Below are 14172 nucleotides of genomic sequence, written 5' to 3'. Positions count from 1 at the left end.
AACCTTTCAACTCAGGCAGGGCAAAACCTGTGCCGTGCAGCTCCCTTCTGGGGCCTACCATCATAGGCAGCTCAGCTGAAGGTAAGCAAGTTTGCACCCCCCCCCCCCCCCCCCCATTTTTTGTGGGGGAAAAAAACAGCACTAGCCATCATCATCCAGGTAGGTTCAAAAAGGTCCAGCCAGGTTCTAAAGTCTTGGACAAGCCGTGGCGAGGAGAAATATCCAACATAGGTGATAAGTGTGTAGGAGCTGGACTCGGGGGAGGGGGCGCAGAGAAGAGGAGATGGTCAGCAGTCCAGCCTTGCTGCAGGGGCATTGTGGGAGGTGGGGGGGGGGGGGGAGAAAGAGGGGAAGGGAAACAGAAACAAAGATTCTTCAGACCTGGTAAATTACAGCCTGTGGCGACTTAATGCAATAAAAGATGGTTAGTGCGATTTGCAATGAGATATGCTGGCACACTCACTCGATGAGAAGCAAGCGAAGGTCCAGGTGCAAGGTAACAAATCCAATGAGGCACTGGAAGAGCCAAAGGAAATTTCATCCTGGCTTTCCGGGTAAGAACTTTTGAGCGGAGTGGAAATGAACACTTTCAAAAAGCTGTGTTAAATCGTAGAATCCTTACAGTACAGAAGGAGGTAGCAGGGTAGCATGGGTAGCAGGGTAGCATGGTGGTTAGCATAAATGCTTCACAGCTCCAGGGTCCCAGGTTCGATTCCCGGCTGGGTCACTGTCTGTGTGGAGTCTGCACGTCCTCCCCCTGTGTGCGTGGGTTTCCTCTGGGTGCTCCGGTTTCCTCCCACAGTCCAAAGATGTGCGGGTTAGGTGGATTGGCCATGCTAAATTGCCCGTAGTGTCCTAATAAAAGTAAGGTTAAGGGGGGGGGTTGTTGGGTTATGGGTATAGGGTGGATTCGTGGGTTTGAGTAGGGTGATCATGGCTCGGCACAACATTGAGGGCCGAAGGGCCTGTTCTGTGCTGTACTGTTCTATGTTCTATGTTAAGTGGCATGATACAGGAGCATGATAAAATGAAATGAAAAATCGCTTATTGTCACAAGTAGGCTTCAAATGAAGTTACTGTGGAAAGCCCCTAGTCGCCACATTCCGGCGCCTGTTCGGGGGGGGCTGGTACGGGAATTGAACCCGCGCTGCTGGCCTGCATTAAAAGCCAGCTCTTTAGCCCTGTGCTAAGCCAGCCCGAGACAATATTCAAGCATCTACAAGATGCGAACGTTTAATGTCCAGAGCATGAACAGCTGATGAGCTTCACTTTGGAGGTTACGTTTGAGACAAATGAGCATTCTACAAACAAAGTAATTACAAAAGCCTATCAGCCGGAATCGTGGCCTGACGAGTGGGAATTCTCATTCTGTGACACACCAGAAATCACGGGACGCACAGGGTGCCAGATCGACTGGAAGACATGAAACAATGTCAAATTGAAGACCATTGAAATGAAGCCGAAGTATAACGGTCAGAGCACTCCCAAAACGGTGATGCAAACTGTCCCAAATAACTCATTCTTCAATCCTCCAGAAGCTCCGCAGCAGGGAACGTTGAATAAATGTTCTGCAGCAAGACTTGCTGCTGACTTTGAAACTGATTGAATTTTGTGTGAACACAATTCCATGCGCAATGTCATATTTTACAGGAGAAGACTTTGCTGATTGATAATGAATCCTATGAAGACAATGAAGAAAGCAAAGGTTTGGAGGATGAGCCGGAGCAGGACGAATATGAATCGCTAGTGAAGCTGTTTTGTGGGAGAGATGACACCTCAGACAAAACTGACGTAGCTCCAAACTAACTGAAAACAGAAAATATTGTTCCAATTCTGGAGAAATTCGCTCCAGAAGCAAACGGGGAACCATCAAAGCCCCAGGAAGAAGTTCCGGTAGTGGACTCCCCGAGACATGAGGCCATTCCACTGCAAGGAGAGTTCGAAGAGCAAATAATGGCATCTGTAGGCAGCTCCACGGCGATGGGTGATACATACATCATAATCGATGACAGTAACGAACCATGACTTGCATCCGTATGCAACGCCATGACGACAGTTGATACCTAATCGGGGTGCAGTTCCAGAATGCTGGATGGCATGTACATACACAATGAGGACAAGTCCCCATCTGGGCTATCTGAAAAAGGAGGAGGTGTGTATCATGATCGAATGATGAGAAGCTATCACTTGCGGTTTAAGCACAAGATAAAGGGGCAGCGCCCAGTGCTGATGATGCTAATCCTACCCCGATACCAGAACGTGAGGCAATCCAGACACCAGAGGGTAATCCATCCCAGACACCAGAGGGTGAGGTTCTGTAGCTGGTCGCTGAAGGTGCTGCAGTCCCTCGGAAGCCTGCCAACACGAGGAGGCTCTACAGACAACCTACAACACCCTGATTCCATGGCGCAGGCCAGTGGCAAGATGGGTGCTACCAGAGCCATACGAAAGACGAAAAGCACGGTAAAGATAGCTCATAAAAAAGATAAACAGAGCGGTCGCAAAGTGGCACTAAGAACAAAAAATGAAGCGGAGAAGGAGAGTGAGGGACACGAGTTCCGTCGATGACACAAAGAAACGAGACATCGACAATGTGACTGACAAGTCAGAGACCACACAACAGAGAGCCTCACGAGAGCACATAGCATCGCAACAGCATCGAGCAGAGAAATGGAAGAAGCTGAAGACTCCAGGATGGCCTACACCAGGTGTCAAGCCTCTAAAAAGGCCAAAACATAAACGACCGTCACGGAAACCGGTCTTCAAAAAAGCCGACAAGAGCCCAGATGACCAGCGGGTGATCCCAACGCGCTGCGCACAAGGGACACACACCCAGCAGGCATATCATATCTATGGACGCATTAGTTAAATCTGTTTATACATAAAACCACGTATGTAAAGTGCATGTTAGTATACAAAGATCAACATCTCCCAAAGGAAGGAAGATGTGGTGATATGCCGGTGAATAATATTGCACACATTCAGCAATGCGACCTCCCACCAGCAGGTGGTGTCAGACATCAGTCATGTGGCATCCGTCTGTCGCGAGTTGGTTGTAATACGACAGTCGCACATTGGGTAGTTCCAGAGCAACCTAGTCTGTATAGCATTCTGTCTGTTATCCTTCCACGGGTTAACTATTAAATTATTATTGTCAGTAAGTCATCAGCAGTTCTGTACGAACCACTGAAACGACAAGGCAACAGAACACAACAGTCCAGTAGGTATAGGCACAAACACAGTTGCTATAAAAAGGAGACATTAACTCACCACTAAGCTCTCTACAGGAAGTTAAGACCCATAATCAACAGCGCCTGACGTGATCATTACCTCCAGCACTAAAAGAAAGACAGTCTGCGTTTGTAAAGCATCTTTAATGCAATAACACACCTCAAACTCCTTCACAGGAGCATTATGAGCAAGATACGAGACTGAGCCATACAAGGAGATATTAGGTCAGGTGACCAAAAGCTTTGTCAAAGAGGAAGATTTAAGGAGCATCTTAAATGCGGACAATGGTATAGAGAGGTGTAGGCATGGTCTTGGCAACAGAAGCACATCCACCAATAGTGGAGCATCAGGAATGCACAAGGAGGCCTGAATTTGAGGACGTAGATATCTGGGGTGGGGGGAGTGGTGGAGATGGAGGCGGTGACAGAGATAGGGAGGGCCGAGGCCATGTGGGGAGTTTGAAAGCAAAAAGGAGAATTTAAAGTCTATACATTGACCTAGGCTCTCCTGATCAAAGGGGAACCTGATTTTTCTACGAGCGAAAACACAGGCAGCAAAATCGAGAAAGTGCAGAGAGGGCAGAATGGGTCCAGAAGTAGCAATGGCATGAATAAGCGTTTTGACAGTACAGGAACCAAGGCAGTCACTAAAGTGGAAATAGGCAGTCTCCGTAATGGCACGAATAGGAGGTCACATCAAAAGTTGCGAACAGGTTAGTTCAGTATCAGGCAGGGTGATGGAGTCCAAATCTAGAGAAGCCCTACAGTAGAAAAGGAGGCCATTTGGCCCATCAAGCCTGCAATGACCCTTCAAAAGAGCACACCATCTAGGCCCACTCCCCTGCCCATCCTCGTAACCACGGGCATGGATCACAGCCAATCCACCCAACCTGCACATTTGGACTTTCCGAGGAAACCGACGCAGACATGGGGAGAACGTACAAACTCCACACCGGCAGTCACCCAAGGCCGGAATGGAACCCAGGTCCTTGGTGCTGTGAGGCAGCAGTGCTAACCACTGCGCCACTAATAATTAGTGAATGGAGTTTGCTGCAGCAACCAAGACGACAATGTCGAGGAAACTCCGGTCCATCCAGTACGGGATGTCAGGTTAGCAATCTGATCATTTAGCGACGACAAGCGGACGAATTGAGGGGTGGTGGGGAGGTAGAGCGAGCTGAGCGTTGGCACCTCGGAGCGGAGAACAGAAGGCAGAAGGGCTACTTCCTCTGGTGCTGGTCGGGAGAGTCCAGAACGATGAAATTAAAATTTAGAACCAGACCAAACAAGAGTGACGTAAGGAAGAGACTTGATGGGCTGAATGGCATTATTCTGTGCTGTATAACTCCAGTCATAGATATGGTGAAGCAGGGATGCAGAATGGGGTGCTCCAGTTCCCAAGTTATCAGCACACTCAGGCACAGCACAGTGCGTATTGAGATAGAGCCAAGGAGAGAAAGGCCAGTTACATTAACAGGACATGAATCTTCCACTGCGGCAACACGTGCATGGGCAACCCTCCTCATACGTCTAGCCTACCAACACCTCATGCTGGGCGTCTCCTATGTCAGCTCCCCCCCCCCCCCCCCCTGCCCTCAGCTCCCAAACCAAGCCAGAATCATTAGCACAAGACAAAAAGAATTACCGGAGAGTTGGAACGTTCAGTTCGATCCCACACGGATTTCACCACCTCACCAACCACCACGGCATCCGTGTAACCAGCCATCACTTCATGCAAGCCACTGGTTGCCATGGCTGCGCAAGAATACCTTAAACTTGGGTCTACTCCATCACCAATCAGAACAGTGACAGATCACCGGTATTTGGATTCAGAACCACTATATCCCCCTCCAACATCAAATCCTTTGCTGCACAGATACTTTGGGGAGAGAGAGAGAGAATGAACCCTCACAATCCGCAAGGTTAAACTAAGACAAACAAAAAAAGGAACAAATTGGTGACTCAGTTTTGCCCCAATTTCCAGCTCATTAAGGCACTCGGCGCTGTCACTGTACGTGCGCGAACAAAGCACTGTCAAAATCAATTTAGGACTGCAGCAAAGGATAAAAAAACTTTGCTCAGACATCGTTAAGCAGTCACTGAGGGATGAACGACCTACCAGAGAGAAGCAACACAGGCTCCGAGGATTAGATTCACTCAGTATTATAGCAGCTCAAAAGGACAATGAACACAGCACAGAGGTTTAAAGGTGATACAGCAGTACTCCACAGCTCAGTAAACAGATTTATTTTATAAATTGGATTCTAGATTAAAAAAAGACAGCAGACGCCATTATCCTACAACATGCTTTCACACAAGGGTGGGTAAAATTCACCCATCGACCCCCCCCCCCCCCCCCCCCCCGTTCTCTCTAACCTCCATTGACCCTCTGTGGTTAGCACTGTTGATTCACAGCGCCAAGGTCCCAGATTCAATTCCCGGCTTGGGTCACTGTCTGTGCAGAGTCTGCACGTTCTCCCCATGTTTGCGTGGGTTTCCTCCGGGTGCTCCGGTTTCCTCCCACAGTCCAAAGATGTGCGGGTTAGGTGGATTGGCCAAGCTAATTGCCCTTAGTGACCAAAAAAGGTTAGGTGAGGTTACAGGGGTAGAGCGGAGGTGTGGGCTCAGGTAGGGTGCTCTTTCAGGGGGACGGTGCAGACTCGATGGGCCGAGTGGTCTCCTTCTGCACTGTAAATTCTATGAAAGTCCTGCGACAACTCGAATCAAATCTAAATCCTTGTCGGTTTTTTTTTTTCCCAAATAAAGATGCCAATCACTCATTAGGGATTGTGCAAACATGTTGAGTTAGTTTAATTAAACTAGGCACAGGAGAGCACACAGACATGGGTGTGAAGTCATCAGTAGCAGAGCTGTGCGTGCTGTGTCTTCTCATAGGCCAAAGTGAAACCAAGACTAGATCACATGATGCACTTCCCTTCTAATGATGTCATGCTGCGGTCTATGGGCATACTTTTGTGCGCTCATTGCTCCCTAACCGGCACCATCCTCACATCCCTCCAATATACATACATATAAAATAGAACTGGGAGAAGGCCATTCGGCCCTTCGAACCTGCTCCACCATTCATTGTAATCATGGCTGATTATCATCAAGGTCAATACCCTGATGCCCCATATCCCTTTAGCCCCAAGAGCTATATCTACTCCTTCTTGAAATTACACAACTTTTTGGCCTCAACTACTTTGTGGTAGTGAATTGCACAGATTCACCACTCTCTGGGTGAAGACATTTCTCCCGAGCTCAGTCCTAAAAGGTTTACCCCTTATCCTCAAACTATGACCCCTAGTTCTACCCTGTCAAATCCTCTGGAATTTTGTAAGTTTCTAGGAGATCCCCCCTCAGTCTTCCAAATTCCAATGAATATCATTGTAACAGGCTTAGTCCCTCCTCATACAACAGTCCCCCCCATCCCCCCACAATCCCAGGAATCAGCCTAGTAAGGCTTTGTTGCACTCCCTCCATAGGAAGGAACTGAGCTTGCTGCCCCTGGGGGTCCACTCGCGAGATCATAAGTAGGCCAGTCGGCCCATCCAGTCTGTTCCACCATTCAATGAGATTATAACTGATCGAATAGAAGAATCCTCAACTCCACCTTCCCCATAATCCTCGATTTCCTTACTCATTAAAAATCTGTCTATCTCATCTTTGAGCATGTCGAACGACCCTGCTTCTGCAACTCTCCACAGTAAAGAATTCCACAGAGTCACTACCCTCAGAAGAAATTCCTCCTCATCTCGGTCTTAAACGGGCGACCCCCGATTCTGAGACTATGCCCCCTGCTTCTGGACTCCTCCACAAGGGGAAACAACCACACAGCACCTAGTGAGGGAAGGTGGACTTCGGTTTAGCACCTTGTCCACTAAGAGAGCACGGGTGTATCAGTCTGGACTCTGTTGAAGGCTTTGATTTGTTTATCTGACACCAAGTGTCCGGCTGAGCGATCCAGGGTTTTGCGAGGTGGAGGGGTCCGTCCTGGTATTTTACCACAGCAGGCTTTCAATGTTCCAGCACATAATAATAATAATGATAATAATCTTTATTGTCACAAGTGGGCTTACATTAACACTGCAATGAAGTTACTGTGAAAATCCCCTAGTCGCCACATTCCAGCACCTGTTTGGGTACACAGGGAGAATTCAGAATGTCCAATTCACCTAACAAGCACGTCTTTCGGGACTTGTGGGAGGAAACCGGAGCACCCAGAGGAAACCCACACAGACAAGGGGAGAACGTGCAGACTCCGCACAGTGACCCAAGCTGGGAATCAAACCCGGGACCCTGGAGCTGTGAAGCGACAGTGCTAAACACTGTGCTACCGTGCCGCCCAATTAGCCAAATGGCCATTGGTGCACCTGCATAGTGGCTGGAAGGCGAAACTTTAGAACGACTGAAGTGGAGGGCCAGCCAATCACCGCGAACAGACTCAGTGGTCGTCCCCTCTCATTAGTTGGCAGGCTCCAGGATCTAAACTCTCTGTGCGAATACAGAGCCGAAAATTCACCACTGAGATGTCACACTGGCAGGTTGAGCAGCAAACCTTCCCAACCCATTAAAATAATAAGTGCCACAATTACAGACAGGAGATACAACTTTGGACGAAGTTTCAAAAACTTTTGCAGGACTCTTTGGCTTCGCACCTTGCTCCCTCTTGTGGCGGTATATTTTAAGGCTACTGATCATTTCATGTTGATGATCCCTCCGTGCTCACCAGCCCTAACTAATTTGTGACCAAAAGTTGCCTTCATTTCAATTACTTCCCTGTGAAGAGATATTCAATAGAGGTTATGTCAGAAATCCTTTGAGCAACTTTGCCAATTAGTTGAACAACCGGAAAGTGGAACGGGTAGGTAGGAAGAATAATGAGAACATTTACACTTGAACAAATCGTCAGTACAAGAGATTTAAAATTCCATTACTATATACAAATGAATCCACATGCGATGTATTCCGGATACAATATAGAATCTGGAACAAAGGGATTCAGTGTCCAGCTTCTGTGAGTAGGAACGATTTCTCCGGATTCAAATCCCTTGGTCATAACTCCGATTAATACCTCAAAACCGGCACATTGCCTCTCTAAATAGCACAACATTGAGACAGGACATGGAAAATGCAAAATCACACAAAATAATTCATCAAGATGGATACAAATTCTCTCCTTCCAACAGTGGTGACAGGTGGGGGAAAAAGAAAAATCATTGCAAAGTATTCCCATAATGCCATATGCACAAGAAATGCTGTGATTGCCACGTATGAACATGAATTTCAAGTTTCATAACATGAACCAGAGAGTCCAAAACGTTCTTGGCTGCAATCCTCAAATCCATTCCACATTTTCCAAAGGTTTTCCTTTCAAAGCCAGGAGGTATGGACAACTGGAGTAAAGGAGGGGCAGCGGGAGGAGGCCACACAGTCCCTGAAGCAGGGTCTCGTCCATTAGCTCATGGATGATCCGGGTCTTCACACATCAACTTACCTTGGCTCCGCATTCGTTAATGCCCCTGCCTACCAAGAATCAGTGCGGACAATTTCAATTGACCACCAACCGACACAATCACCCCCCTCACCCCACCATAGGCTCGGCAACATTTGGAGGGGGGCGGGGGCAGAAAATGAGTCCCAGATTTCCAATAGCTTTTTGCGTCCATGAATGGTACTGCAGACAACTTTACCTGCTGTAGAATCACCATCGTTCCACCTCAAATCCCCACACCATCCATCCACCATGTGGGACCCTGCTGAAGGAGAAAAAGAAAAAGATAAATATCACATAGGGACAAGAGAAGGTTAGTCAGCCCCTCAAACCTGGTCTGCAATTCAATTAAGACCATGGTGGTCCAACCCCCCCCCCCCCCACCCCCAATAACTCCAAAAAAAAACCGTCAATTTCACATTAACTGAACAATGGCCGTTCGCCAAGGACATGGGAGCAGGGGAAAGCTATTTGACCCTTTCAACAAGAGATCTCGTGTGTAGAAATGTTTCCAATTTCACTTCCAAGAAGGTCTGGCTCCAGTTCTCAGACTATGTTCCCAAGTCCTAGACATGCCATAGGGTAGATAAGAAACTATCAGTTTCCCTTAATATCTTGAAACATTTGATGAAATCCCCCCCACCTTATCCTTCTAAATTCCAGGGAACAAAACAATTGTGTAATATTGCCTCACAGCATGATGCTCGAAGTTTAGCATCAGCTCAGTAAATTTCTTCAAGACCAAATGTATCCTTCCTCTTATTTATCCGCCCGTAATGATGTGCGACAGACACAACGTTCAGTCAGGCTGTAGTTTTATGTTTTTGGTAGATTTTATTAGCCCACAGGACAAACCGTGAACACAACCGCACTTCACATGACCATACCTGAAGATCATGGGTTCAAGTCACACTCCAGGATTTGAGCACAAAAACTAGGCCGACACACCCTGCGCAATTCTGAAGGGAGTGCCGCACTGTCTGAAGTGCTGCCGTTCAGATAAGACATTCAAACAAGACCCCATCTGCTCACTAAAGGCGGACAGAGAGGATCCCAGGTCTCAATTTTAAGACCAGGGATGTCTGCTGGGCCAAATCGATCAGTCGAACAATATTAAACACAGATGATTTTCTGGGCCGTCATCTCATTGCAGTTTGCGGGATCTTGCTGTGTCGTGGCCGTGTTGCCTGCCTCAGGATGGCGACGTGCAATTCATTGGCTGTAAAGCACTTTGGGGATTCAAGGTTGTGACAGGCACGATAAATTCCTGCCTTTCTTTCGAGTTTGTGTGTGTGTGTGTTGGGGGGGGGGGGGGGCCTCAGACTGGATACCAACAACTACAGTGCGGTGTCCTGAAAAGAACAATTAGAGATTCAGCGCGGCCAATAAATGTCTCTGCTTCAGCTTGAACACAACATCCCCAAACAGAGGCTGCATTCATGAGGTGAATATTGATGGGAGCGACTCTACTCTGTTAAATGTTCAAACAGCTTTTCCTTCCCGTCTAATTAAAGACGCACATAATCCATGGTGATGGCACTCCAGTCACGCAGTACAAATGTCAAGCCTGGCTCATTTATTTGGGTAGATACTTCCAGACCGTTCCATCAGTCCCACGGATGGCATGGAGACGCCTGGCAACAAAGCTCTCGTTGACGAACTTCATTAACTCCAGGTTTCCCACAGACGCTCAGCAGGATCTGCTTTTGCGCCAATGGCAGTCTGTCCCTTTTTAGGCTCCAGCCTCTCAATGACAGGGGCCGCATGCAGCACAGCGATCAGAACATGCGGTCCAAATGGTCCTTACGAACCACCTCCCACCACTTCACATGGGGATCATGGAGAACCGACCTTCGATGGACAGGGCCTTTTTCCAGCCGGAGCCACATTTTCATCAGTGGATTCTGCCCCCGTCAGAACGTGACTCACTAACTAGGCCAAGCGCCATCCATCTTGAACCCGCTAATGTGTTGGCTGGGGAGGTGCACAAGAACTCCAAATTTCACCGATGGCTTTCAAAAGCCAAGAGCAAAAGTGCACAAGAGGAGGCTATTCGGCCCTTTAAAGTTTCATGCTAGCTTTATGCTCCATAAAGCCTCCAACCATGCTGCTTCACGTGACCCTATCAACATGTCCTTCTGTTACTTCCTCCTTCGTATATGTTGGGCGAGTTTTTCTCCCTCAATAAATCCATGTCATGAGTGGTTAGGGTCTGGAACGCACTGCCCGAGGAGCATGGTGAAGGCAGGTTGAATCTAGTCATTCAAAAAGGGGAATTATCTGTCAAGGGAGAATGTGTGGGGTTAAGGAGAGAAGGCCAGTGGATGGTGTGTGCAGGGAACGGCAGTAGGAGAGGAGATGTTCATTCAGAGAACCAGCGTTTCTGCGCTGGTCTCTTCTTGCGCTGTAACAATTCTGTGATTCTATATTATTTGCAGCGATTCCCCCCCCCCCCCCCCCCCCCCCCCCGTGGGAAGCACATTCCACATATTCACAGGAGAGAGGCAGCATGGTGGAGCAGTGGTTAGCACTGCTACCTCACGGTGCCAAGGTCCCAGGTTCGATCCCAGCTCTGGGTCACTGTCCGTGTGGAGTTTGCACATTCTCCCCGTGTTTGAGTGGGTTACACAACCCAAAGATGTGCAGGATAGGGGGATTGGCCGCGCTAAATTGCCCCTTAATTGTGAAAAAATGAATTGGGTACACTAAAATTTAAAACATTTATAAATTTTTTAAAAAATTCATGGGAGACTTAGTGGTAATGATTCGTAATCCAGGAGGTTCATATTCTGGGTTCAAACCCCACCACAGTAGCAGGGGAAACTTGAATTTGATTAAGAAGTCTGGAATTATAAAGCCAGTCTCTGTAATGGTGGGAATAAAACGATCATAAAACCCCATCTGGCTCACCCAGTGAAGGAAATGTGCTCTCCTTACCCCGTCTGACCTATTTGGGACTCCAGACCCACAGCAACATGGTTGACTCTTAACTGGTCTTGAAAATGGTTAGCAAGCTACTCAGTTCCAGGGCAATTAGTGAAGGGCAACAAACACCAGCCCAGCCGATGTCCAGACCCCAGGAAAGCACTGAACAACTTTCTGGATAAATAGGTTTCTCCTATATTCCAGGCTGGGTTGTCTGGTGGCTATCATGTACTAATGAGGAGGTCCTCTGTACTGTGGGCAACGGCCTTACCGCTCAACAAGGGCAGCACGGTGGCACAGTGGTCAGCACTGCTGCCTCACAGCACCAGGGACCTGGGTTCAATTCCGGCCTCGGGTGACTGCCTGTGTGGAGTCTGCATGTTCTCCCAGTGTCCGTTGTGGGTTTCCTCCGGATGCTCCGGCTTCCTCCCTCAGTCCAAAGATGTGCGGGTTAGGTGGCTTGGCCATGCTAAATTGCCACCTAGTGTCCAAAAGATGAAGTGGGGTTACTGGATTATGGGGCTAGGGTGGGGGGTGGGATTAAATAGGGTGCTCTTTCCAAGGGCAGGTGTAGACTTGATGGGCTGACTGGTCTCATGTATATTCTATGACTATGTCTATGAGCTCAAAGGTTCGAGTGGATTTGATGGCCAGAGTCCATAATGCAGCCAAACAGGTTGAGAGTCAACCTGAAAATCCTTTCAACAAACACCAACCAAAATCAGGGCAGGAGAAATTGTACCATAGCTCCAGACTACAACCTGCACGTATGTCACCACAACTATTTATATTGAATTGAACCACCCCCGTTTCTCCTCCCCCCTACCACCCCCATTTCTCCTCCTCACCCCACCCAATCTATGTCTCCTGCGGTTTCCCCAAAGTGGAAACATCTTTACAGGCACCCAATTAAAATCTTCATAATTTTAAAGACCTTTCTGTTTAAGTTACACCTCAACTTTCTTCTTGCAAAAGGAGTCAGTTTTTTAAAATATAAAACAGTCTTCGCTGACAGTTGATAAACTCTCCATTTACCTGTTTGGCATCAATGCAAGAAGATGGAAGAGATAGATTTCAATTGCTTAATTAAAAATGATTTGGCAGAGAGCGTTGTCCAACCTAGGCAATGTAAAACCGAGCAAATGTAAAACCGAGCAGTTTGGACCTACGAAAAGGAATAGAACAGGGTGCTTTTTAAAATAGTGAGAAGTTAAAAACAATCTGTCAGGATCTTGTTAAATCCTGGTTTGTTCAGTGTTTGTTTTTCATTCCTGTCCCTGTAACCTTGCAGTTTTTGTTTTAACCTGCAGCCTTTGGTCAATTTAGTTAAACTGTAAACACCCCTGGTTTCACGTACTGGCCCACATCTCCCCTGGATGCACTAGGGCACAGACCATGGTGTCATTTGATGGACTTGGCAAGCAGCTAACCAGTATGGCTGAAATTCTGGGACATCCTGTTTTTGCTTGCGATTAGTGGAGCTTTTTCAGAACAGAAGGCAGTCTCCATTTTGTCACTGTTCTGTGAAATCCTATGAAGCAGCACACAGCCGGCCGAGGGTCCATCAGCTCCTGGCTGAGCGATTACAATGCTTACAGCCAGCTTGGGGGGGGGGGGGGGGGGGTAACTTCTGCCTTAAATGGCTCCAGCCATGTCGGTGAAAGGTTAAAAACCCAAAAGTCCTAGCCTGCTAAAGTGACCTATGAGTGGGGCTGTGGGCAAGTAGACATTTCTATCCTGATTGAGAACTGTATAGTCAAGTGCTTCGCATCCTCCCCCCCCCTCTGTTGGATTCTTCCTGAGGGTTCAGAACAAGGTGAGGGGCTGTTTAAAAGCCCACTTAAAACCCTCGTGCTGAGAACTTTACTCTTGAGACTGATAGTCCATTGGTGGATGCAGGTGAGAATTGCTCATTCCTCAGACCGGGGGAGGGGGGTTCTCACGCGTTTAGACCCCGATTGTTAGAAGTGACTTGACCATTCTACAGCTTCTAGTTTAAGGCCACCATCAGAAGATTGCCGGCTATATCGGCAGCAAAGAACCATCTCACGCCTTTTTATCCCTGTTATTTTCAATCCTTTCCCTAACCCCACTGTATGTTTGTGTGTCTATGTGGATAGAGGGTGGGACAGAGTTTGGGGAACAGTTAAAATCAGCAGACCGTTGTTCCAGTCTTACCATTATATATTCATCATTTTCCTGGTTATAAATAATGTTTATTTTAAAAATATTTTACTCATTGACATGGTATTGTAACTCACTGGAGCAGTCACAGGTTAAAGATCTCAGGAAAATAGACAAATTGTTGTTATTTCACTTATGTTGGGACTCGGGAGGCTGTGGGGATGGAATTGACCGTGCATTCGCCCAGAGTGTTGTACCAAGTGGAGGTCTAAAGAGACGTGGGGTCCAGCTGCATAGCTCGTTGTATGAACACATACCATAGAATTTTTTTTCATAGAATTTACAGTGCAGAAGGAGGCCATTCGGCCCATCGAGTCTGCACCGGCTCTTGGAAAGAGC

The 14172-nt window shown here is 47.6% G+C and overlaps 1 protein-coding gene across 6 annotated transcripts in view; it reads right to left on the bottom strand.

Moving 5' to 3' along the window:
* myo7aa (myosin VIIAa) overlaps window positions 1-14172 on the bottom strand; it is a 216788-nt gene that overhangs the window by 166260 nt on the left and 36356 nt on the right. For 3 of the 6 annotated variants that reach the window (XR_005463131.1, XM_038817834.1, XM_038817835.1), the window contains exon 1: window positions 4876-5263. Coding sequence is in view for 5 of the 6 variants with exons in the window: in XM_038817834.1 (XP_038673762.1) it covers window positions 4876-4983 (108 nt within the window). In the remaining variant the exon portion in view is untranslated. Of the gene's footprint in view, window positions 1-4875; window positions 5265-8923; window positions 8990-14172 lie in introns of those variants that run through there. The other 3 variants (XM_038817836.1, XM_038817837.1, XM_038817838.1) reach the window with 3 other exon arrangements.

Source organism: Scyliorhinus canicula, chromosome 14 (assembly GCF_902713615.1).
Source record: "Scyliorhinus canicula chromosome 14, sScyCan1.1, whole genome shotgun sequence".
Lineage (NCBI taxonomy): Eukaryota > Metazoa > Chordata > Chondrichthyes > Carcharhiniformes > Scyliorhinidae > Scyliorhinus > Scyliorhinus canicula.
Note: the sequence above shows the minus strand (reverse complement) of the source record. Positions and strands in the feature narration are given on the sequence as shown.